The 22,152-nt window shown below is 39.6% G+C and overlaps 4 protein-coding genes across 8 annotated transcripts; 2 read left to right on the top strand and 2 right to left on the bottom strand.

Moving 5' to 3' along the window:
* Nucleotides 1–1,971: 1,971 nt before the first annotated feature.
* On the bottom strand, nt 1,972–3,043 carry LOC137725220 (uncharacterized protein ECU03_1610-like). Its single transcript, XM_068463840.1, has 2 exons — nt 2,862–3,043; nt 1,972–2,763 (listed from the first exon to the last, which is right to left on the bottom strand). The coding sequence occupies exons 1-2, from the start codon at nt 2,997–2,999 to the stop codon at nt 2,212–2,214; spliced, it is 690 nt and encodes a 229-aa protein (XP_068319941.1). The 5' UTR covers nt 3,000–3,043; the 3' UTR covers nt 1,972–2,211.
* A 322-nt stretch (nt 3,044–3,365) lies between these two features.
* LOC137725219 (uncharacterized) lies at nt 3,366–10,176 on the top strand. Of its 5 annotated transcripts, XM_068463839.1 has the most exons (10): nt 3,395–3,480; nt 5,093–5,203; nt 5,542–5,619; nt 6,107–6,245; nt 6,401–7,837; nt 7,924–7,998; nt 8,250–8,350; nt 8,460–8,506; nt 8,602–8,675; nt 9,260–10,176. In XM_068463839.1, the coding sequence occupies exons 5-10, from the start codon at nt 7,268–7,270 to the stop codon at nt 9,890–9,892; spliced, it is 1,500 nt and encodes a 499-aa protein (XP_068319940.1). In that variant the 5' UTR covers nt 3,395–3,480; nt 5,093–5,203; nt 5,542–5,619; nt 6,107–6,245; nt 6,401–7,267; the 3' UTR covers nt 9,893–10,176. The 5 variants fall into 5 exon arrangements, with proteins under 5 accessions (XP_068319938.1, XP_068319940.1, XP_068319939.1 ...); XM_068463838.1 differs by lacking the exon at nt 5,542–5,619 and having other exon boundaries at nt 6,107–7,837; XM_068463835.1 differs by lacking the exon at nt 5,093–5,203 and having other exon boundaries at nt 3,420–3,480; nt 6,107–7,837.
* A 1,042-nt stretch (nt 10,177–11,218) lies between these two features.
* Nucleotides 11,219–13,703, top strand: LOC137726161 (small ribosomal subunit protein uS5c-like). Its single transcript, XM_068465041.1, has 2 exons — nt 11,219–12,001; nt 13,251–13,703. The coding sequence occupies exons 1-2, from the start codon at nt 11,322–11,324 to the stop codon at nt 13,498–13,500; spliced, it is 930 nt and encodes a 309-aa protein (XP_068321142.1). The 5' UTR covers nt 11,219–11,321; the 3' UTR covers nt 13,501–13,703.
* Nucleotides 13,704–14,543: 840 nt separating this feature from the next.
* Nucleotides 14,544–19,768, bottom strand: LOC137722266 (transcriptional corepressor LEUNIG_HOMOLOG-like). Its single transcript, XM_068461235.1, has 16 exons — nt 19,734–19,768; nt 19,499–19,596; nt 19,055–19,167; nt 18,830–18,957; nt 18,599–18,638; nt 18,412–18,511; nt 18,000–18,046; nt 17,733–17,891; nt 17,280–17,333; nt 16,942–17,089; nt 16,682–16,791; nt 16,428–16,577; nt 16,042–16,197; nt 15,407–15,523; nt 15,090–15,296; nt 14,544–14,784 (listed from the first exon to the last, which is right to left on the bottom strand). Exons 1-16 carry the CDS (start codon nt 19,766–19,768, stop codon nt 14,638–14,640), a joined length of 1,809 nt encoding a protein of 602 aa, XP_068317336.1. The 3' UTR covers nt 14,544–14,637.
* Between the last annotated feature and the right edge of the window lie 2,384 nt (nt 19,769–22,152).

Here is a 22,152-nt window from a genome sequence, read left to right as displayed (position 1 = left end):
CCTAATTGCGTCATCACCATTGTTCAAAATCCACGTGTTCCCTTGTAGCAACCTGATGCAGTCCCACTTTACCTCCGCATCTGGTATGCAATCCCACCTTTTCCTGGATAGAATAATGCATGCAATTTCATTAATCCCATTTAATTAAAATACTTGTCATTTTGCCAAGATACTCAGTGGCTATGATTCTTCCATATCTGCACATGTTGCTTGAACTACTCCGTGCTTGAATTATTCGAAGATACTCTCCCAATACACTTAAAAACTCCAATACAAGAATCCCAACCAGACCTGTGGAGGAAGAAAAGTCCTTGATTTCAAACTGCACTCTTCAAGCTCATTTTAGTATTTTACAAGATAATAACTACAATAATCTAATAGTAATATCTAGAAAAATATTAGAAACAAGCCAATAATACTACAAAGTTGATCACATTCCAACGTCTAGAATTCTTTATAATCATCCGACGGTCTTAATTGCTTGGACCGAAAATGTAAAATCGGGTCCAAACAACTTATCAACATATAATTAGAAAGACAATTTATAATCCTAATCTTACCTAAATTATTTTTCACACAAAATAATTGTTGTCTATGTTGACATTTTCTTTCCAATGTTTGTCATCACCATAATTCACCATGTTAACAAAATTAGAAGAGCCCTCTAACCCTCTATCATGGAAACCATCAAAAACTCAGTTTCTCCAATCCAAATATAAAATTGTGGTTGTCTCTCCACTTATTCATCTAAATCCTGTTATTGAAGTCTCTTCACTTATGCATCTAAATCATGTTGTTCCTCTCGTCTATTTAAAAGGTTATAACTCTTGAACATGCATCCGCCATCTACGAGAACCTCTTTTAACTCTTAATAGTGATTCCGCCATCTCCAATAACCTTTTTAACTCTGGAAGTATCAATGTGGTTCCATCCAGGGTAGAACTTTTTGAATCACAACTGTCGGAGAACTTTTTGAATCACAAATTTCGGCATTCGCGTTGAAACTGACAATTCAAGTCTTGTGATGAGTACATAGGATTTTGGACATCATCGAATTGATAACTTTGAGGGAGGGGAGAAGGAGTCAGGAGTGTGGTTAACCTACAAACCCACTCGTAGCTGAAATTTTGTAGATAGTAGTGCACAGTTGTGAGTATTATTTAGTTTTCACCAATATTTTAAACTATTTCATAAATAATTTTAATATTTTTGGTTCGTGTCCCCTCGAAATTCTTATTAACCTACGTTAAGCAAAAGAGGCACAAGCCGCACAACGAACGGGGAGAATAAGCTGCCATGGTACCAAGCTGCCATGCCATGGGTGGTCTCAAGAACAAATCATGGCAGTTCATTTCAAGCCACATAATGTATAAGAGTTTCAAAATGCAAGGTCGGCTAATAATCGAATCAGGCGTAATTAGCATGATATATGTCACCTCCTTTTGGTGATCTACACTCACACTAATCATGTACCGTCACACTAACCATATTTCAAAGTAGTAAGGACATTCGCAAGATTGAAACTCGCATAATTGCTAAATTGTAAAACACAATATGAAGTTTGTGTGGACTTCCTTTACAAACACAGTTCACACTTCAAATACCATCATTAATTTTGATTAATTGGTTCTGATTATCGATGTGATTACTGCAATTTTACTTGACCAAGTAATTAATCTAAAGGCATGCATCAACCTGAACGGAGATGAGATATTGTGGGTGTGACAATCAAAATTCTAATTTTTTCTGATTTTGGAGAAGAAATAATTCCTTTTACAAAATGAATGTCAATGCATCTCAAAACACGGGTTATGTCAATGGTTTAGATTTAAGGAAGTTTAACGAAAAACTCCCGATCTCATTCACTTTAACGAAAAATCATATTTTTACACTAAAAAATCAAGTATTATTCATGATATCTTTTATTTTATCTCACTTTATCTTTTATTTTAAGATTATCGTTAAAATTCAAAAAAATTTCAAACCATTTTAATCATTAGTTTTCCTTTAGATTTATTATTAGAATGCACAATTTGCAAAAAGCAAATAACCTAATTCATCGATCACAACAGTTGCAAATTAAAAACGAAATATTGTAAGTCTCAATATTACTTCACAAGGCCCTTGCCGGCATGCCGCCTTAGTTCGCATCCATCACCTTCCCTTCCGCCACGCCATCGCCATCCACATCTCTCACTAGTAGAGTCATCATCAATGGCCACCACCTCCCACTTCCTCATCAGGAGCTACCACCGTGTCCTTAATCTTCTGCCCTGTCTCCTTCACCGCCCCCCACGCCCCTTCCACTGTGTCCTTTGCCGTCTCCGCCGCCTTACTACGCCCCTCCTCAACCTTCTCCGCCACAGTTCCCACCGCATCCTCTGTTTTCTCCCCCATCTCCGACATATTCTTTTTGGCCTTCTCTTTGACGCTCTCCGCTGTCTCGGCTGCCCTCCGAGTCCCCTCCTCCGCTTTTTCTGTCACAGTGTCCGCCATCTCCTTGGTCTTCTCCTTAGTCTCGTAACCGTACTCTTTAGCTTTCTCCTGGGTGCTCTCCACCGTCTCCGCTGCTCTGTTCGTTCCCTCTTTCGCCTTCTCCTCCATAGTCTCAGCTGCACTCTTCGTCTTCTCCTCTGCTTCCTGCGCGTAATCCTTGGTCGTCTCTTTCATTTCCTCGGCTTTTCGCTTCGTCTTTTCTAGGCCTTCTCCCATGGTTTCTTTCGCTTTGTCATATCCTTTGATCTCTCCTGCCACATTTCGTCCCTGAAATCAGTCGACACAAATATGTTAAAACTACAATTTTTGACAATACGAGCATACTGCCCTAACTAACTAGCCTAACCCGTATTTGTAAATGTTACCTCGGATTTGGAGGCGGAGGTGAAGCAGACGCGGGAGACTTTCTGAGGTGAATATCTGAGAGAGAATGGCTGAGGGGATCGAGGAAAAGATCTGGAGAGGTTGAACAAAACATTATCTGCTACAGAAAGCACTGCCATGTCTGCTTGCTCTGCTTTTCTCCTTTCCTTCGGTTGGTTTGTGTTATCCTATCACCGCCTCTAGGGTTTGCATGTTATAACGAGATTAGGAAGAGTGGTGGCAGCTTTGGCGCTTGACACGTGTCCTGTCACTTGCTGGGGAGCTCCTGTAGCCTACATAGATCACCACTTTTGTCTCAGTAGCCGACTCTCAATTTTGTCTCAATAGTCGACTCTCAATCCTCAATCTTAATATGGGCTCTAGGGCTAAAAGCCCATATCATTTTGATTTATTTGTGGCCTAGAAAAGTATGGAAAAGAAGTGGGCCATGTTCAAGAGGGATATAAAAGCCCATCAATTTGCTTTTTGGAGCCCAAACTATTCGGGTTTTTACTGATCCGAAGATTTCAGTCCGGCAAAATAATGCCAATTGGGGCGCATTCTTCCCCAGCTCCGGTACGACAGCCACCGAGGCTAGTTTCGGAAGTCCACCGTCTTCAGGTACTGACAAAAGCTCCTCTCTTTGCTTGTTTTTACTACATATATTTTAATTAACAAGTTCATATTCAAATCCCTAGAACTGGATTGAATTGGGAATTGAGGGGTCCCGCTAAAGATTTGTTCTTTACGCTTTAGAAGTTGATGGGTATTTTTTTTTCATAGAAATGTTTAGCTTCATTTGGTTGATTTGGTACGCTTCAGGAGTTGATGGGTGTTTTTTTTTTCATAGAAAAGTATAGCTTCATTTGGTTGATTTGGTTTTGGAAGCTGATCATTGTTTGTTGTTAATTGGTGTTTCTCTTCCATGTTTAGCTTTGTATGTGCAATCTATGAGGCTGTGAAGCTTCAATTTATTAGATTTCTTAAGATAAGTCATTGACGGGAACTGTTACTTGCACTCCAAAAAAGTCATTTCGCACTTTTCTCCGGAATCTAAGAAGCATGCCTTAGATCTGACCAATGTCATTTCCTTAGTGGTCTATTCCATATTTTTGCAGCAGATGATCTCAAATTTCTGTGATTTTTGGTGAACCATGGTTACATTATTCAGTTAAGTAGAGCATTGTCATGTAAATTTGACAAACAAGTCTCTTATGAAGCAAAGGTGAAGACCAAGTTTATCATTACACTCACCTAGATTAGAATTTTGTCCGAATCTTGATTAAAATAATCCTTAAGAAAGATATATCGTTGTGTCGCTTTCCTTCTGTATTGTTCTTTCTATCTGAAAGGAATTAGACCTCACTTCATATTCATACCTTATAAGAACTAATCTCGAACAGATAGTCTAGAACCTAATGAAATCCTTCCTGTTAATTCACTTACTTGAATACATAAATGTATTTACTGCAGTTCCATCTATCATAGAGGTCTATTTGCAGGAGATTGATAAAATGCTAATTTATGTTCTTCCATTTATCCTAATTATTTACTCATGTTAGCTCTATTGAGTATTTATTTAGCATATATAACATATATGCAGATCTTTTCTACTCTGAAACAAATTAAACTCAAGTTCATCTTTACAAATATATGAATTACTAGAACCCAAATTAGAAGTCCTTCCTTTGTTTGGCTAACCCTTGTTAACTTTGATAAGTTTCACAAAACATAAATTTCGCAAAACATAAATTATCTAGTGTTAGGATGCTAGGTTTTTTGTAGGTCCTGGATGTTTTTGATGTCTTACTCTGATTTTTGGGAAATCCTATTCCATAATCCATATAACATCATTATTGAATATTGATTATACATGTCTCCGCTCATGTTTCAAATTGTCCCATATTCAGCCTGCTAATCTTTTTAATTTTTGAAAATTTTTTTGACTAATGCAGCCTAAAACTCTTTAGTTTTGAACAGTAGAATGAAATAAATTAAAAGAGGAACATACATAAAGGATAAAGGGAGCCAATTTTCACACACTCTTTTTAGCCTCTCACATACCCCTCTTTATTACTGGTCGTTGGATTGAATAACTCAAACAGAAACAATGGACAAGATTAAACGGGTTGTAGGAGGAGAAAGAAAAAAGTGTGTTTATCATTTCCCATGATAAACTGATTTACTTACCAATTTGTCTTTTTTGACCATGAGTTCATTCCACGTTGAACAGGTTGAGCGTTTTTCTCCATGATCGACATATATATAACCGCCTGGGCAGGTGTTGGGTTGCATGCAGCTTCTCAATAACTTTCTCAACTCGATATGAATCTGCTTCGAATAGGTTGAGCATTTTCCCCATGATCAACATCTATAAAACCGTCTAGGGCAGGTGTTGGTTTGCATGTTCCTTGTCGAACCTTTATGCATCCACGTTCCACAACTTGAGAGCATTTTTCTGCATGATTGACATATCTATATAACGGTCTGGGGCAGGTGTAATCACCTAACATGTTTGGTTTGCATGCATTTTTGTTGAGCCTCTTTATCACCTCTATATAAATCCTAGTTATCCTATGGTCTCATCTCAATTTGGTATTCAAGGTTTTTCTTCCCTGTTATTGCTATAAATCTGCCATACCTTCTTTCTTATACAAGCAGTTGAAATTTTTGCTGTCCCAGTGATGAATATACGAGGAAATCGTTGTAATGGAGCTTCCTAGTAGATGTGATTACCACAGTTATTCTGTGGCTAACTTTGTAAGTACTAGGCAGCAATACTGCACTCATATCGCTTTTCATTTTCAGCTCTGTTATTATGATATTATAAATGAATTTCTTTTTTTCAGCAGGTACCATGTGTGAATTTGTATTTATGGTTTAAGTTATCAGGCCTCTGTTAGGTTTTCCAGCTTTGGATTAACTTCTATGCTTAAATTTTGTATATAAATTTTTATTACCTTTACCTTATGGATCTCCCAGATAAATTTGAATCCATTACGTGATGGATGGAGTCAAAAGATATCTAAAAGTATTCTAAAAGGGAAGATCATGAATTGCAAAATTTTAAGTTCAATTTGCTTCTAATTTTGTCCAAAACCAAAGATGGTAGCCTCTTTAGTGGATACGGATATGGCAACTGGTGGGAATAGAAAATAATAATGGAAAGCACTCTATTCAATACTTTTCGAACAGATTATGCTAATGCAACCACAAAAGTGCTAACGAGATTTTATTTTTGATGTAGGATGGACTCAAAAGCAGTTTTGATTCTCGCTTTGTGATTGAAGAAATACCAAGCAAGCGAGACATGGCATGAAACCATGAACTTGAAGTGATTCAGTGCATGACGAAAATAAAAGCACAAGTTCCATTGAGTTCATCAGGTTGTGCTACCCCTTTTACTCACATTCCCAACATTATAACAATCGTTTACTCACATTCCTAACATTACAACCTCTAACCCTCTAGCTATAAAAACTTAATATAAAATTTTAAATATAACAACTTAAGAGGGGAAGTTCTGGGTTTGCTATTTCAGGAGGAGGCCTTAATTTGCAATCTTGGGCTTCAATTTGTCTAGGATGGCGTTTCTGGTACTTGTCATACGAGGCGTTGTTGGGCTTGGTTGCAGAGAGAGGAAATCATCCCTGGAGATAGCAGTCCCTCTACTTCTTCCTTTTATAACATTTATAACAATCCACCTCCACCAGTTGCTCTTGGGATGCTGGATTTAGAGAGGGAAAGAGTGTGAGTCTTGAGAGTGAGGGAGGCAAAGGAGCGAGAAAATGTGGTTTGACAGAAGGCAATGACTGTATGGGCTTGCCTTGGTTTTCCATGGTGTTCTGTGAAAGAAAAGGATGGAGGAGTATGGCTCCACATATGTCCATACAGTCAGACTCTCATAGCCCAAGTTTACCACATTTGAACTAAAAGAGGCGCCAGAAAATGTCGCTCTCCTCTATGTGTCTCTCTAACTCTTCTCTCTGATTATGTTCTTCTTTTACACACTGGTCAGATGGCTATTCCAAAACCACCACCCTCCGGCCACTTGTCATTCGCTCCCCACCTTGTCAAACTTTCCATAACACTTACAGTATACTCTCTCGTTCAACCCAATTTTCTCTATCTGGCACTCCTCCTCAGCCTTTTCGTTAATTTCTTTCGTCTTGCTTCCTTTCCCTCACGTGCTTTTCCCCACTCCTTTGCACCCCTTACGTGTTCCTCTTGCTTTGTCCACACCTGTACTCTCTCCACTGGCAGCATCCCCAGTTTACCAAATTGCCCATGGCCTGCAGCTTATACAACCCGACCCTCACCCTCACTCACACACACCAACATAAAACCATCCCCTACCTTCTCTGAAGACCAACCCTCGCTATCAACAAGCGCTCTGTGTTCATAGACAATGGAGAACTTCAACCCACCATCTATGCCCTCTACAACCACCGTAACCTCTACTCACAAGACAAATAACTCACAGTCCACTTGTGAACCAGTGAGTTGTTTGCCTTCAACTACTTGTAGTCCTTTGGCCACTCAGTACAGGTATTACCCCGCGCAGTATCTAGCACCAAATCCAGGCCTGCAATTCCCGCATGCAAATAATCATTACCTGTACCATCAGGCCGGTCTCCATATGTATCCATTCCTGGTCGGTGCCCAACCGAATATGGTTCTTTCCAGAGAACAGGCCAGCCGAGACCAATCAGGATGGATATTGGATGCACTTATGTCCAAGTCTGCAAGAAAAGAGAGAAAGATGGCGAGACAGAGGAGTCTCAGTTTGAGCAGAAACGCAGCCAACGCTGCAGTTTCCTGTACTTGTTCTCCCCCATTGAGCAGGCATCCTCCATTTCATGGGAATGATGGTGATGATGATACTCGTGGAATCCTTTCCACATCATCATCTGGAAATGGTGCTGATTTGCAGGACACCAAAGAACAGCTCTACTTGTTCTGCACGCCGGATAACAAGGTATGGGTTTGCTTTTTACCTCCTCGAATCTGAATTTCAAATGAGTTTTTCTTTAAACTACTAATTCTGTGTATTTTTATTAACAGAAATTGAGACCGCTTTTTAAGAAGGAGTTAAAGAATAGTGATGTTGGACCTTTGGGCAGGATTATACTACCAAAGGTGAGGTCTTTGTTTGTTTTGGCACTTTCAGTCCCTTTTACTTCTTTTTGTTTTTCCTTTTCTGAGAAACGAGGATGGAAGAGAAAGAACTAAAAAGGTGAACCAACCAACTTCTTAGTTTGATTTCTTTCACTTTTATTGACGATTGCAAAATGTTTCTGATTTAGACTGCCTAGTAACAAATCCCTTCCTCATTTATAAAATTTTGCACCAACATTGCTTCTCTGTATGCGTTTTCTCCTCATTCACAGAAAGAAGCGGAAAATAACCTTCCAATGCTCTCCGACAGAGAAGGCATCCAGCTGACTGTCAGAGACGTACATTCCAACCGGCATTGGGAATTCAAATACAAGTAAGCGTATGGACAGTACTATTAATTTTATAGTTTAACGGCAAACCATGCAAGAGTTTTCTGCCAATTAATTGAAGCCATTTTTTTCTGCTTGGTTAATTTTACACAGGTTCTGGTCAAACAACAGAAGCAGAATGTATGTGTTCGAATATACAGGTAAAAACCGACGGAATTGCTCTTAATGTTCATTGACAAACACGCGATATATCATGTTTACTGACTTAAGAGTATCCATATTTTCAATGTAACAGGCTCTTTTGTTAGGAAAAAAAGGCTGCAGGCGGGAGATTGCATTTATCTTTACGAGGATGAATGCAAGAACCTCGTGAGTCCTCTTTTCTTCCTTAATTACTACAGAATCTGTTGCAAATTAAAGTAGGATTTTGAAAGTTGAATACAAATTAAAGAGTCTGAGCTGCATGCCTGGTGACATTACTTTTTACGTTATGACAACGATATCCTCTGGAGGATAGTGTGAAGGTACATAATAAGGTGCATGTATGGATAGGATAGGATGGCCAGTGATGAGCGCCTAGTAGATTATGCGTTGGAAAGCACAGGTGTGGCACAAGTATTTTGCAATTGACCCGAGCGTTTAGAAACAGCTCTAATTAGCTGGCAGGAAGACTGAAATGGGCGTTTTAGGCTTGTATTAGTGTACAATTCAGTTAAGTGGGCCATAATAATCCCCTGAAAATAATAATATTTCCTAATGAGAAAATCTGGAGTTTATGGAAAGACCATTACTCTGAGTCATATCTTACATAGATTTTGAACTGTCATTGTTTGCTGTATATTAAATCCTGCGTTGTTGGATATAAATTTCAGTTTATGCATTAGACTATTTTGCTTCTCTTAATATGATGTTATCTTAACTAAGCTGCTTTTTTCGTCCATGCGAGGAAACAGTACATCTCCGTAGAAAAGGTGCCAAGACCAGTACATGTAGCTGAGCCTTCCTCTTCTCAACAGCGTAATACTACAACTAACCCTACAGATCAAACCATCAAGATCGTCCCCAACATCAACTCTAGCCTCAAAACCAACACCACCGACAACAACAAAACGAACACCAACAACTCTGCCAACACAAACACCAACACCAACACCAACGCTAACACTCCCAACGCTGATGCCAAAACCCTTAGAAGTAACCCCTATGTGGCCTCAAACTTATCTTCACCTTCACCATATACCTATGTAGCTGGCGACGAAGTAGACAAATTATCTCTAGAACAACTTGTGGAACAACTTAAGCAAGATCAAGAAGCTAACATCTTCGCGGATGCTTTGTCTATGGTCTCTAGAGACTATAGGGAACATGAGGAAGCTACTACTTTGTCCAACATTGCTGCTAGCCATATTGAGACATCTACCCAGCCACCATCCACATTGGCTGCCGGAATCGATCCTTCATCATCATTATCATCATCAGAGACTAGAGCAACGATGGGGATGGTAGATGAGGATCACTTTGAGCTCGATGACTGCTACAAAGGCCTTGGGACGCTCCCAGAAGTCAACCGCTACAAATACATATGACTATCGTCTCTTTGATCCCAACTGGACGAGGCCACGGCGGACAATGACATGACTTAGCCGGGGATCAGCAAGGACCGTATGCAAAAAAATGTGACTGCGTGGTTGAGTACTTTTTTCTGGCACAGGATATCTCATCAATTGTTTCATGTGCTTGAGAAGATATATAGGAAAAGCAAATTATTTATGTCTTGTTAATTTTTACATTCTGATGTCAACTATATTCTCAAATGGAATAATATTAAAGTATTTTTGTACTTTTATTTTTTTCGCTGGAATTGGCATCTTCTTACATGTCTTCCTTGCTTCCCAAGACTTGAAATGGACGAGTTTCCAAAAAAAGAAAAAAAAATAAGACTTGAAATGGACTGGGCCGGAGAGTTGGGCTGAGCTAAAGTTAGGATGGGTTCCACCTGATGCCTTGTTCCAAAACGAAGGAAGACAAAAGATGGGAAAGTACATTGCAACAAAACTAAAAGCTAGTTGGCTCAAAATTTTGATTGAGAGCCACGCGAGATATATACTAAAGGTGGGATAGAACGCGTTGAGTGAGTCCAGGAAGAGTATCTTCTCCGAATCCACTTTGTAGAGATTATAAGGATTTCTAGATCTTAGCCGTTTATCGTATATCGTACGGTCGGTTCTCGTCAGGTACTATTTGTGTTTAATTTTAAATAAAAAAGTAAATGATTTTTGACTACACGATACACGACGAATGACTAAGATCTGAGGATCCCTAAGATCCCCACAATTTGGATTCGGATGGGATCCAATTCCATCAAAATATATAGAGAGAGTAGGTGTTTTGTGTGTGCGGTCGGTTGGTAAAGGGGTCATGTTTGGTGTTTGTGTCATACCTTATCTTAATGAATTGTGTAATGCCAATTTCGTTATTTTAACAGATTTTTAGCAGGTGATCTGATACCGACCCGACTTGTTAATAAGTTTTGTCGTTTTGTGTCGGGTTAACAAATCATGCAAGAAATTGCCATATCTAATGTTTAGGCCTTGCAAACGGGTCGTGTTCGCGTTGTTTATGTGTCATACTCGATAACGAATCGATTCGTTAATATGTTTCTAACGAGTGACCCGATAACGAATCGATTATTTAACGAGTGACCTGATAATGACCCCACTTGTTAACAGGTTGATCTGAAACTTGTTATTTTTATGTCGGATTAACGGTAGGGTGTTTTGTGTGTGGGATCGGTTTGTAAGCGGTCCAATCGTCCGCACTCAAATGACAAGTCGTATAAAGGAAAAAACGACTAGACGTATAATGCTCGACTGACAATTGCATATTACACATCATCATCGTCTTGATGATGAGGCGATGACTCAGCCATCCTCCAAGCTTCTGCCTTTTTGGGGATAAGTCTGTCTGATCCAAAACCCCCACACTGAACTCCAACCCCTCGCTGCTCCTCCTGCCATGGCCATGTCCACAACCTCCTCCTCTCTCTCCTCTCTCTCTTCCCTCTCTCTCCACCCCTCTCCCCGCCTCTCCCTCCTCCCATTCACCGCTGCAGCTACCCCCGCAACCAAACCCAGAAAACCCATTTCCCTCATCCTCTCCTCTTCCCGACCCACCACCGTTATCTTCAATGCCGCCGCGTCCGACGTTGAGACCTCCTTCTTCGACAACGAGGACCCCGAATTCGACGGCGTGTTCGAGCCCCCGGAGGCCCCCGAAGACTTCGTCCCTCCGCCTTCCTTCGATGAGGATTCGACCGAGACCGAGGACGAAATTGCGGCCGCGTACGAGGAGCTGTACGGCCCGGCGTACAGCGGCGTGACCATGCTGGGGAATGACATTTACGTGATGGACTCGAAGGTGAAAAAGCTTGGGGCTTTTGGGAAGCTGAAGAAGGAGAAGATTAGAGATGGTTTCGAGGAGAGGGTGGTGCAGGTGAGGAGGGTAACGAAGGTGGTGAAAGGAGGGAAGCAGCTGCATTTTCGGGCGATTGTGGTGGTCGGCGACAAGCAGGGCAATGTGGGTGTCGGCGTCGGGAAGGCCAAGGAGGTTATTGGGGCGGTGCAGAAGTCTGCAGTGAATGCTAGAAGGAACATTATCAGTGTGCCCATGACCAAGTACCTGACTTTTCCTCACAGGTATTGTCATTTTGGTTTCTGGGGTCGATTAATTTTTGTTTGAATTGTGCTTGAATTGTTTGTGTTGGATATTTTGGTGGTGTGGGAAATACTGCATTTTCAGGGTTTTGTTTAGAATGTGGAATTGAATGTCATTGCATTTAGTATTTTGGCTATCTGCGTAGCTGTGGTCATTTCTGCATTTCAGTTGGGTTTATTTCAATGACAATGTGTGAGAATTGTGTTAAAAATGATACTTTTGGTCATTTGATGGCATGGAAAGTTCTGCATATAGGAATTTCGTAGAATTTGAATCGAATGTAATTGCAATTTTTGGGCGCGCCTGTGCTTTTTAGTATAAGACTGCCTATGAGACTTCGAAATATTTGAGAGAGGATGGTGCTTGGTTAAACTTGGAGTCGTAGGTCTGAGACAATACGGAGAGGTGAAATTGATTGTATATGTGGTTTTATCACACTGCACGCTAGCTATACTTGAAGTATTATATATTCTCTGAGTCTTATGATTAATATTTGGTGAGTTACTAAAGTGTCATTTATACTTGAAGTCGTCTGTTCAGCATACATTTTTTCGTGGAACAGTGTCTTCTAATATTGACAACCCCAATTTGTGATGGATGTAGTACATATTTATCAATAACCAGTGAATCAGTAGGTTGTTGCAGTTGTATGGGAAAGACCATACAGGTACAACGTCACGTGGTTGATAGCATTGACGTGTAGCCTAGGAAGTGATTTGATAAATGGCATCAGAAGGTGTAAACCATGTAATGAAAATATGTGGATTCTCATTCGATCTGACAGATTGGTCTTCTGGCGTAAACCATACACGAATTTAAATGGGATCAAAAGAATTGCAAAGCTTAGTTAAATATGAAATTGAACTATTAAACTTTTGATTAAGTGTAACCTTTAATTACTCGGGAAGTGGAAATTCATATCAGGAATATCGAAGTAGGTTAAGTTGTGATGTTAATGTGGACTACTAGCAATATTGTCATTACACTGGGCGAGTCCCACTTGAATGTTCGTAACTTTCTTTGTTCAATCCAAACTGAAGTTGATCCATTGTTTGGAACACATTAGGTAGCGAAAGGTTGTCTCCATTTCTTTTCTTTGATAACGACTGTTTATATTCTTATCATGTTCCTTAAAGTTGAATGCAATTACTGGTGATGGGACAGAAGTGAGTTCCTTCCTATTCTTCTAATTTTTGCATCTCCTGTTTTGTTTACTCTAAAAAATGGCAGATCTGAGGGAGATTATGGAGCAGCAAAGGTGATGCTGAGGCCTGCTTCTCCTGGTACTGGAGTTATCGCCGGAGGGTCTGTGAGAATAGTTCTCGAAATGGCAGGTGTCGAGAATGCTCTTGGGAAGCAACTTGGAAGCAAGAATGCTCTCAACAATGCTAGAGCCACGGTGGTTGCCGTACAGAAAATGAGGCAGTTCAGAGATGTCGCTCGTGAGCGTGGTATCCCGATGGAAGAGCTTTGGAAGTGATAGAACAGAAGTAAGCAAAAGCAGCTGTTCTGCATTGTAGATTAATTCTTGTAGTGCAGGCTTCTTGTTGTAAACGTATAAGAGCCTTTTTTTTCTTTTCAATTTTGTCTTCATTTGAAGCTTTTGATGTTTTTAAACTTGGCGTAGCCTTATCATGTTTCCAGAGAATCTACAATACCACGTTGCATTCAATCTGAAATGAACGGGTGAGATTTAAATAAATGAATTTACCCGATAGATAATTATACCTTCATCAAAATGGGTCTAGAGAAAAATTCATACTCCAAAGCTTGCAAATAATTAACCGCAAACATTAGAGGCTTTTTATTTTTGTGTAAAAATGACACGACGTTTGGAGAAGTGAAAACTGAGGTCAGTAAAGCTTCTCTACTTAGCGGTCACGCAAGACTTAGCCTGCACGCGGCTGCCTTCTCAATTGCTCCATGGACCATCAATTTAATATCTTTTCCCAAATTTCTCCGAAAATCTCATGCATGCTACATCAATATATATCTCTACATTTCCGCAATGTAACAAAAAGAAAGTACTCCTTAGAAAGAGAAATGCTAAGGAAATTCTCAAAGTGGAGATATTCATGGATTTTTTGCCACCTTACAGTTTAACGTTAATTCCCGTATCAATATTATAAATATTGTGCTAAAAACATGAGCTCACGAGTCCATAGAGAGTCCCTTTTTTAGAGTCTTCTTAGCATTCCTCTCTTGAAAATTATGAACTTGTTTAATCTCAAAAACTACATAATATAATATAACATAAGCAACTTTGGCGGATTTCTATTTAACACTCGCCATGTTGGTCCAAAACTTTTACATCGAATTTGTAACTTTGAGAGTGCAAATGTGCCTGTATCGGAGACCAGAGGGCACAAATTAGTACCTTCTTCCTCCTATACAAAAATTCAACCACTCCGGCGTATGGCATGCACCGGCCAACGAAGGGTTGAAGACCCAGTCTCAGACAAATTTGTTCAAAAAGTTCACAGAATCCAACGCTTTAAAACTCCTGTGTATACTATTTTTAAAACTCCTGTGTATACTATTTGGCTTTGTTCTTGATTTCCCAATTTACGTATTCTCCATAGTTTCTCATGCAGCTGCACTTTCACAGTGAAGGGTCTTATTTCCATAGCTTCACACACTGATCATGGCTCACTGAGGCAACCATTTCAGTATTCGCGGATGCTGACAGTGCAGAAACTATCCCCTGGTGCGCCGGAACTGTCAGTGTCTTGCTGCTCTCGCTTGGACTCCACAACTCAAGGGTCTGCCAAGAACAAATGGATACTTTAGACGAACAAATTTACGATCTTGTGGACATAAACTGAGAAACTAATCACCCTATGACTCCTGAACAACAATATTTTCAAACACTAAAGATATTCTACATAGTAACTTGTTTCCAGTTTCTTGAACGTATCAAATGCAAATACAAAAGGTCGGCATCTAGTATTAAGGAACCCGCGAAAACTTGTAAGTGCGGAACCCCATTTTTGTATAAAGGGAGGTTATAATCACCAACAGCCTCGCCAAATTACTGGCCACAATGACAGTTTAAATATTAATAGTTACCTGGTAACCACCGATAATCAAGAGCAGTGAATATCCGGGATGAAATGTGCATGATTGGAATTTGTTGCCATTTGATTTCAGTTCGTATATGCATTTCCCGTTTGACGCAGGAGACCAAACTCTTGCACTATCTTCACTAACAGAGGCAAGATACTTCCCAGTGGGGTCCCAGCAAAGTGAAAGAATATCTTTGGCGTGTCCGGATCCCTGAAAAATGTTTTCTTTCTGTCAATTAAAATGAGCAAGAACAGGGAACCTTGATGCATTAATAAGAGCTATTGTAGCATGTAAAACGCATGAATGGTCTCAAGGCTTACCGTCAAGAACAACTCAATCCGTCCAGTCTCAAGATCAAATATATTGATATCTTTTCCTGAAGCAGTAGCCAAAAACTTTCCAAATTGAGGCTGGAATCTGACTTGTTTAGTTGCTCCCTGCAGTTACTCAATAGGGAGATTGATGAGGAACATAAGTGGTGGCTTCTTAAATTAAAGGGTGTTTTAGTCTTTTAGTCTCTAGGGTTTTATTATTTTAATATCGAGGGGATTAGTCTTCTAGTTTCCTACTTTTATAAGGATTAAGATTATATGTGTTTTCGCTTCCGCTAAACTACCTAATTTCCGCTGCCACCTCAGTCCTGCATCAGAGATTTAGGTAAGGCCTTGGGATGAAGTTCCAAGAGAAACTTGTCTACCAAGTTATCTCCAACTTATGCGTTGGGAGAATAAATTGCCATATAATTGACTCAGAGTTCTAAAGGTTTGAATGATATGCAACATAAAACGATGCTGCTACTGAATTTAAGCGCAGACCTCATACTTATACAGATAAAGAAGACAAGTTTCTAGAATTTATTCCTTAAAACTCTCCCTCAATGTGGGATATCAAGTTTTAGCATAATATGATGCTACCATTAAACAATAACAAATGCAACGATCAGGTATATTAGTACCTTAAACAAGCGTGTGCAAGCACATTGGATGGTGTTCCAAAGTCGAACTTCATCGTTACTACCACATGAGCAAAGGAGATTGACCTGCCTTGGGTGGAAATCCACTGACATTACTTGCTCAGAGTGCCCTACAAGCTGGGACAATGATCTGCTTGACTACAATGGCACAAGAATGTAACAAATATCATTTATCTATGTTGAAGGATCTTTTGTCAATCATTACTTCAAAGGGGTGAATTGCAAGCACGTGTGAGTCCAGAAGATACAAGTATGGAGACAACATAAGACTAGCCAGACCCAACAGGCTTGGACTTGGAGCAGCGCTCGTATGTTCAACTCACATACGAAGACAAGGTCTTAAATTAGTGAGAATGGAAAAAACTTACGTTTGATGCATCCCATATCTTCACAGTTTTATCAAATGAAGAAGTTGCAAAAACGGTTGAGTTTGGTTGAAACCGTACATCTGTAATGAGAAGAGAATGCCCTTCTGAAGTTTTAACAAAATCAAAAGTTTCCATATTCCAAATCAGAACCTGCCAGAAGACTACGAAATCAGCCATAAACTCATAAAAAAGACTACTAGAACTGACTTAGAATGTAATAAACTGAACATGATAGATGGTTTTCATCAAGTGACCTTTTTCTCATGCCCTGCACTAGCTAACAAGTTCCCTTCTGATGAAAAATGGCAGCATACAACCTTCGACTTGCTTGAGTGGAGGGAACCAACTTCTTCAAATGTGAAGCCTAGCAGTTGGTAACAAAGTAAAGTTAATGAAAGCTTCTCATCCTATGGGGAGCAAAACATGGACGGGAACTGCATTGAGACTCAGTATAACAAATTTAGATAGTACAAAGTACAAAGCATTATTATTTTTCTAACTCTCAATGAATTACCTTTTTGTTCATTTTTGTTGCAAGCTGTAGCACGACGTCTTAAAAATCTGAAAGGAGTGCGTGTACCATCAACGTTGTCATCACCAGTGGACAAGAAAGATTCGGCATTTTCTTCCACAGGTATTTCTTCATTAGCATTCATTTCGTCCTATGGTTTGATCCCATGAAGAAATTAAGCACAATGTTGGATAATAGAAGCCCAAGAAATTATAAGTTTCAGGAGAAGTATCCATCAGAAATGATGAGATTCCCCAAATCAAAGCATTCATTAACTTCCAAAAATATCGATGTCATGTGATAAGGGAACATCTTCATGTATTGCAAGGTGTATGACCTACCAAAGCGCTGCCTCCAGTTCTCAAATGGGGTGCTGTCTTCCTCTGTCTGCCATTCTGATTTTGAAATGACAATGTTAGACAGATATACTTCAGAAAAAAAAAAAAATGTGAACCATCACCTTCAACCAAGCCAAGAAACTTCTAATAACCAAGTTTCTAATCAAGCGTGTTAATCAAGGTTACTGCTAAACCTCTAGTAACTTGTGCTTCTTTTCCTTGACCAATCATCTTAGTCATCATCACCAATCAGTTTTCAATAGGAAAAAGATTTTAAACATCTACTGAAAACTTATTAACATGTAGCTTGCACTCTGGTTGCCAATATTCGTTTTCGTATCTTTTAGTCAATGATAGCACCAAATAAATCGGGAAGTAGTGTACAAAGACAAGTACGCCAAAAGCTTATGCTTGTTGTATTTGCGGGATGACTTTGTAGGTGATGGTACAGCATACCTGATCCAAACACGGATACTGATGTTCTGTTGTCAACGTCTGAATCTGTTGCTGATGGCTTGGACCCTGTTTTTGCTGATCATTCAAAGCCTGTTGTTTCTGATGGTTCAAAGCCTGGTGTTGCTTATGATTTGGAGCCTGCAAGGCTGAGTTTAATACCTGGTGACCCACCAGGGAGTTTGATCAACTTCAGATAAAATATTAAGAAAACTGAATCAAAATGATGCTAAAAGAGTTCCAATGGACAAGTACTTATAAACCACTAACTTCTAAAGGCCTCCCATGAAGTGTTCCAGGATTGACTGCAAGCATACCTGGAAACATAAACAGAAAGCAATCACACACCTACATAATGTAAATCAAATATAACACTTCTCTTTGTATGATAGAGGATCAAACAATTAATTCAAGATAACCATATAATGTAATACTGGTATACAAACAAACATTCAAAGTGATGGACATGACAGATATAATGTTTGACCACTCCCAAAAGTATCACAAAACATGGTCAGAGAGTGCAAGATTAGTCCTGGATCAAACAATAGCAGGAGGTAGTAGATACATGTAGGTATAGAAGATATATCTTCTTCTCAGTGTGTTATATGATATATCTGCAATTTCACAGTGCTCTGAGCACTGTAATTCCAAAAAATGAAACCCAATAACACTAACAAACCTGAATCCAGATCTTCAGTTACTGGCAATGTGGTACGACGCAATCCATAAAGCCTAGGGTCCTCAGTGACAGCCCTGCCCGAGCTTCTGTTGTCCTGTGCCTGAACATTTAAGTTTATCTACGTCACTCTAGCAATTTGGGGTTCTTATTCGTTTGAGTTGACGGAGTACACAAAATTTCCAAGTACCTGCTGTTGAGCGTAATTGGGAAGTTCTGGCTGCATATGGCTAACACAAGAAGGGAGAATGTCAATAAAAGAGAAAAATAATGCTCTGGATTTAAACAAAGCCAACTAACAGTAAAGAGGACACGTATTAAGGAATTGCAAAAATGTTCAAATGAATTGTACAAATGATTTCAAAACGAAATCAGCTTCTGATATAATTAATCCAGAGTTACGAAAAGGACTAAGGTATACCTTGACCTGGTTGCAACAGACCTTGAACTAGTACCCTTATAAAATTGTGGAGGCTTCGGTGGGGTGGTTGCTTTACGTGCCGCTCTTGGACGCTTATTCTGTCCTTCATTCTCTCGCATTTGCTTAGCCTGAAAATTGGAACAAAAATATAGGTATATAAAATGATGCACCATCTTACACAAAACTTGGAAAGCAAGACTTCAAATTAATTCAGCAAAATTATACCTCAGTTGCAGACGGTCCTGCCTCGGCCTCTTGAGCCTCTAAGTGCCGAAGGGCATACACATCATGAAACAAAGACCACCATTCGTGCAAGAATCCGTCTGGACTATTAATGACTGGAAATGCAAGAGCCTCACAGTTAAAATTTATAACTCTAATCAATCAAATTTTGGGTTATGAAATCATGATTGAAAGCAAATCGAGCACAAATTCCCCAAGACCGTTCAACACAATCGAAAACCATAATTTTAAAGCGAAATTCTAATGCTACATTCTGTACAGCCACGATTAACTCGATTTTTGCTTCTTTCAAACAATGTATGATCAACAGTATAATCAACAAAATTGTGGGTAGTATTTCATTGCAATTCCAACTAAATCAACACACTCATTCATACAAAACTTATAAGCATAAAAGCAGGGGAATTTGAGCAAAAAAGGACTAACCAACAGGATGGTTGAAAACATCAGCCTCCTCCCTGAAAATTGCAGCAGTCTCGTGCATATTTTTTTTCACCATATAGTCATGTAAATACAGATTAAACCTAATACCACATATCAAAATACACACAGATTACAAATTAAAAACCAAAAGAGAGAATGTGAAAAGAAAAAAAAAAAAACCAATATTTATTATTTCAAACTTGATAAGAACAGAGAAAATAGAGCAAATAATACCCACATTTTTTCAGCATCCCAGTGTGAACCTGAACCCATGATCACCTCCCAGTAAAAACCCAGTTGCGTTTGGAGTAAAGTAAAAACCCAGATGGAAAGTCAGTGACTTGGAGAAATTAGTGTAAACCCAGTTGAGATCATTGAGGAAGAAGAAGAAGAGGAAACGGCCAGATAGACAGAGAGAGAGAGGGGGGGGGGGGGAGAGAGGGAAAGAGAGGGAGAGAGAAAGAGAGAGAGAACTTGAGTGAGCTAAGAAAGTTGTGACAGCGCCATGCAAAAAGGGAACCAAAGAAAAGGGACAAGCAACAAATTTGGATTTTTCTATTGAGAATTTCAGAAAGAAATAGAGAGAAGAGAGTTTGGTGAGTCACCGACTCGCGAGGTTTTACATGTACACACAATGGCAACTCCCGGGTTGGTGACTCACTGACTCGGAGTTTGCCACCTGGCCAATAGCCTCGCACCACGCCGCTTTAACCCAACACAATTTTTGCTGGAAATAGAAGAAAATATAGGGAGGATTGTTCATAGAACCATAAGAAAATCAAAAGGAAAAAAATTTCATGTTGTGATTGCCTCCTCACTTTTTTCCATGTAGAGAAGAATTGTGATTTCGTGTAGGAACTAGGAAGTCATCGTAGTTATTAACTATTTGAGTTGTGAGTTATTTGGTTTAAATGCGCATACTACATTGATTGTCACGTTAAATTACTCGTTCGGTGAGACTAAAAGGAAAAATTTTGAGATCTGACCGTTAACCCCGTCAATAATACAACATCACACTCAAGAAACTAGCCTCGGCCACCCACCCACCCCCTCTCCGCCTCGATTTTAAGGCCCACCAAACTCCGTCTTTTGTTATTCACAGAATCATAAGAAAATCAAGTGGAAAAAAATTTCATATTGTGATTGCCTTTTTGCATTTTCTATGTAAGGTGACAAACACTATTTTTGCTTGATACAAACCATAATAGTAGAGGAGAATTGTGATTTCATGTAGGAGGAAGTCGTTGTTATTAACCATTTGAGTTGCTAGTTTATAACGTTGAAGATAAATTATTTGGTTTAAGCGTGCGTACTACATTAATTATCCTGTTAAATTATTCGTTTGGTGAGACCAAAAAGAGAAATTTTAGGGTTCAACCGTTAGACCCCGTCAATAGTACGACACCACACCCAAAAAACCAACCTTGCCCAAGTTTTACGGTTTGACTATTAGACCTCGTCAGTAGTACAACACGACACCCAATAAACCAGCCTCGGTCCCCAACACCCCCAAACACATCCCCCCTCCCCCTCCCCCTCCTCCTCCCCCTCCCCCTCCCCCTCTCCGCCTTGATTTTGAGGTCCATCAAACTTCCTTCTTTTGTATTCATAGAATCATAAGAAAATCAAAAGGAAAAAAAAAATCATATTGTGATTCCCTCCTTGCATTTTCTGTGTAAGGTGACAAACACTATTTTTGCTTGATACACACCGTAATAGTAGAGGAGAATTGTGACTTCATGTGGGAACTAGGAAGTCGTTGTTATTAACCATTTGAGTTGCCAATCTTTAACATTGAGGATAAATTATTTGATATAAGTGTGCATAGTACATTGATTATCCCGCCAAATTACTCATTCGGTAAGATCAAAAAGAGAAATTTTAGGGTTCGGCCGTTAGATCCTGTCGGCAATACGACACTACACCCAAGAAACCAGGCCTGCCCCACCCAAACCACCCTCCTCCCCGCCCCGATTTTAAGGCCCTCCAAACTTCTTCTTTGGCCCCGACTCCCACGACTGTCTCTTTGGCCGTTGTCTGACTATTGGACAAAAGAATCGCTCGATCGATGGGGGCTGAGTGAGGCCGAAATGCAAGAGGAATTGGTGAGAATTTTACTTGTTTGATCATAGAGTGAAGTGGCATGGCCAACCGCACCCAGAATTTCCCCTTTTTGCCAAACACTAGTCATTAAGTGCAAATATTTTGCCAAGTCAATTGGATTGGACGGTGCGAGTAAAAGCTCCATAGTCAATTGGATTGGACGGTGCGAGTAAAAGCTCCATAGTTATTTGAGGCATGCCATACTCTTATAGCAAGTTTACCGATACATCAAAACTGTACGGACTCCGGGGCGAAGGTGCATCCCATTCAAGGTCGAACTTTGCCAACCTAAGTCATTACTAAATGAATCATAAATCAATGTGTTTACCAAAATTGAGTTGTGAATGGAAGCAGAGGATTCAATGAATGCCCAAATGTGGCAACCACTATCAACTTTGACCATATCATATACAATAGATTAATGACATTTCATGTTTTACTAGATATGATCCGCAATGCTATCCACACATCTATTTTTACTTTTCATACACTTCTTATTAATTTTTGTTCTTTGATCTTCTTCAATTCATTCTCTCCGATGGCCGGAAATTGAG

This window comes from Pyrus communis, chromosome 2, assembly GCF_963583255.1.
Source record: "Pyrus communis chromosome 2, drPyrComm1.1, whole genome shotgun sequence".
NCBI lineage: Eukaryota > Viridiplantae > Streptophyta > Magnoliopsida > Rosales > Rosaceae > Pyrus > Pyrus communis.
Note: the sequence above shows the minus strand (reverse complement) of the source record. Positions and strands in the feature narration are given on the sequence as shown.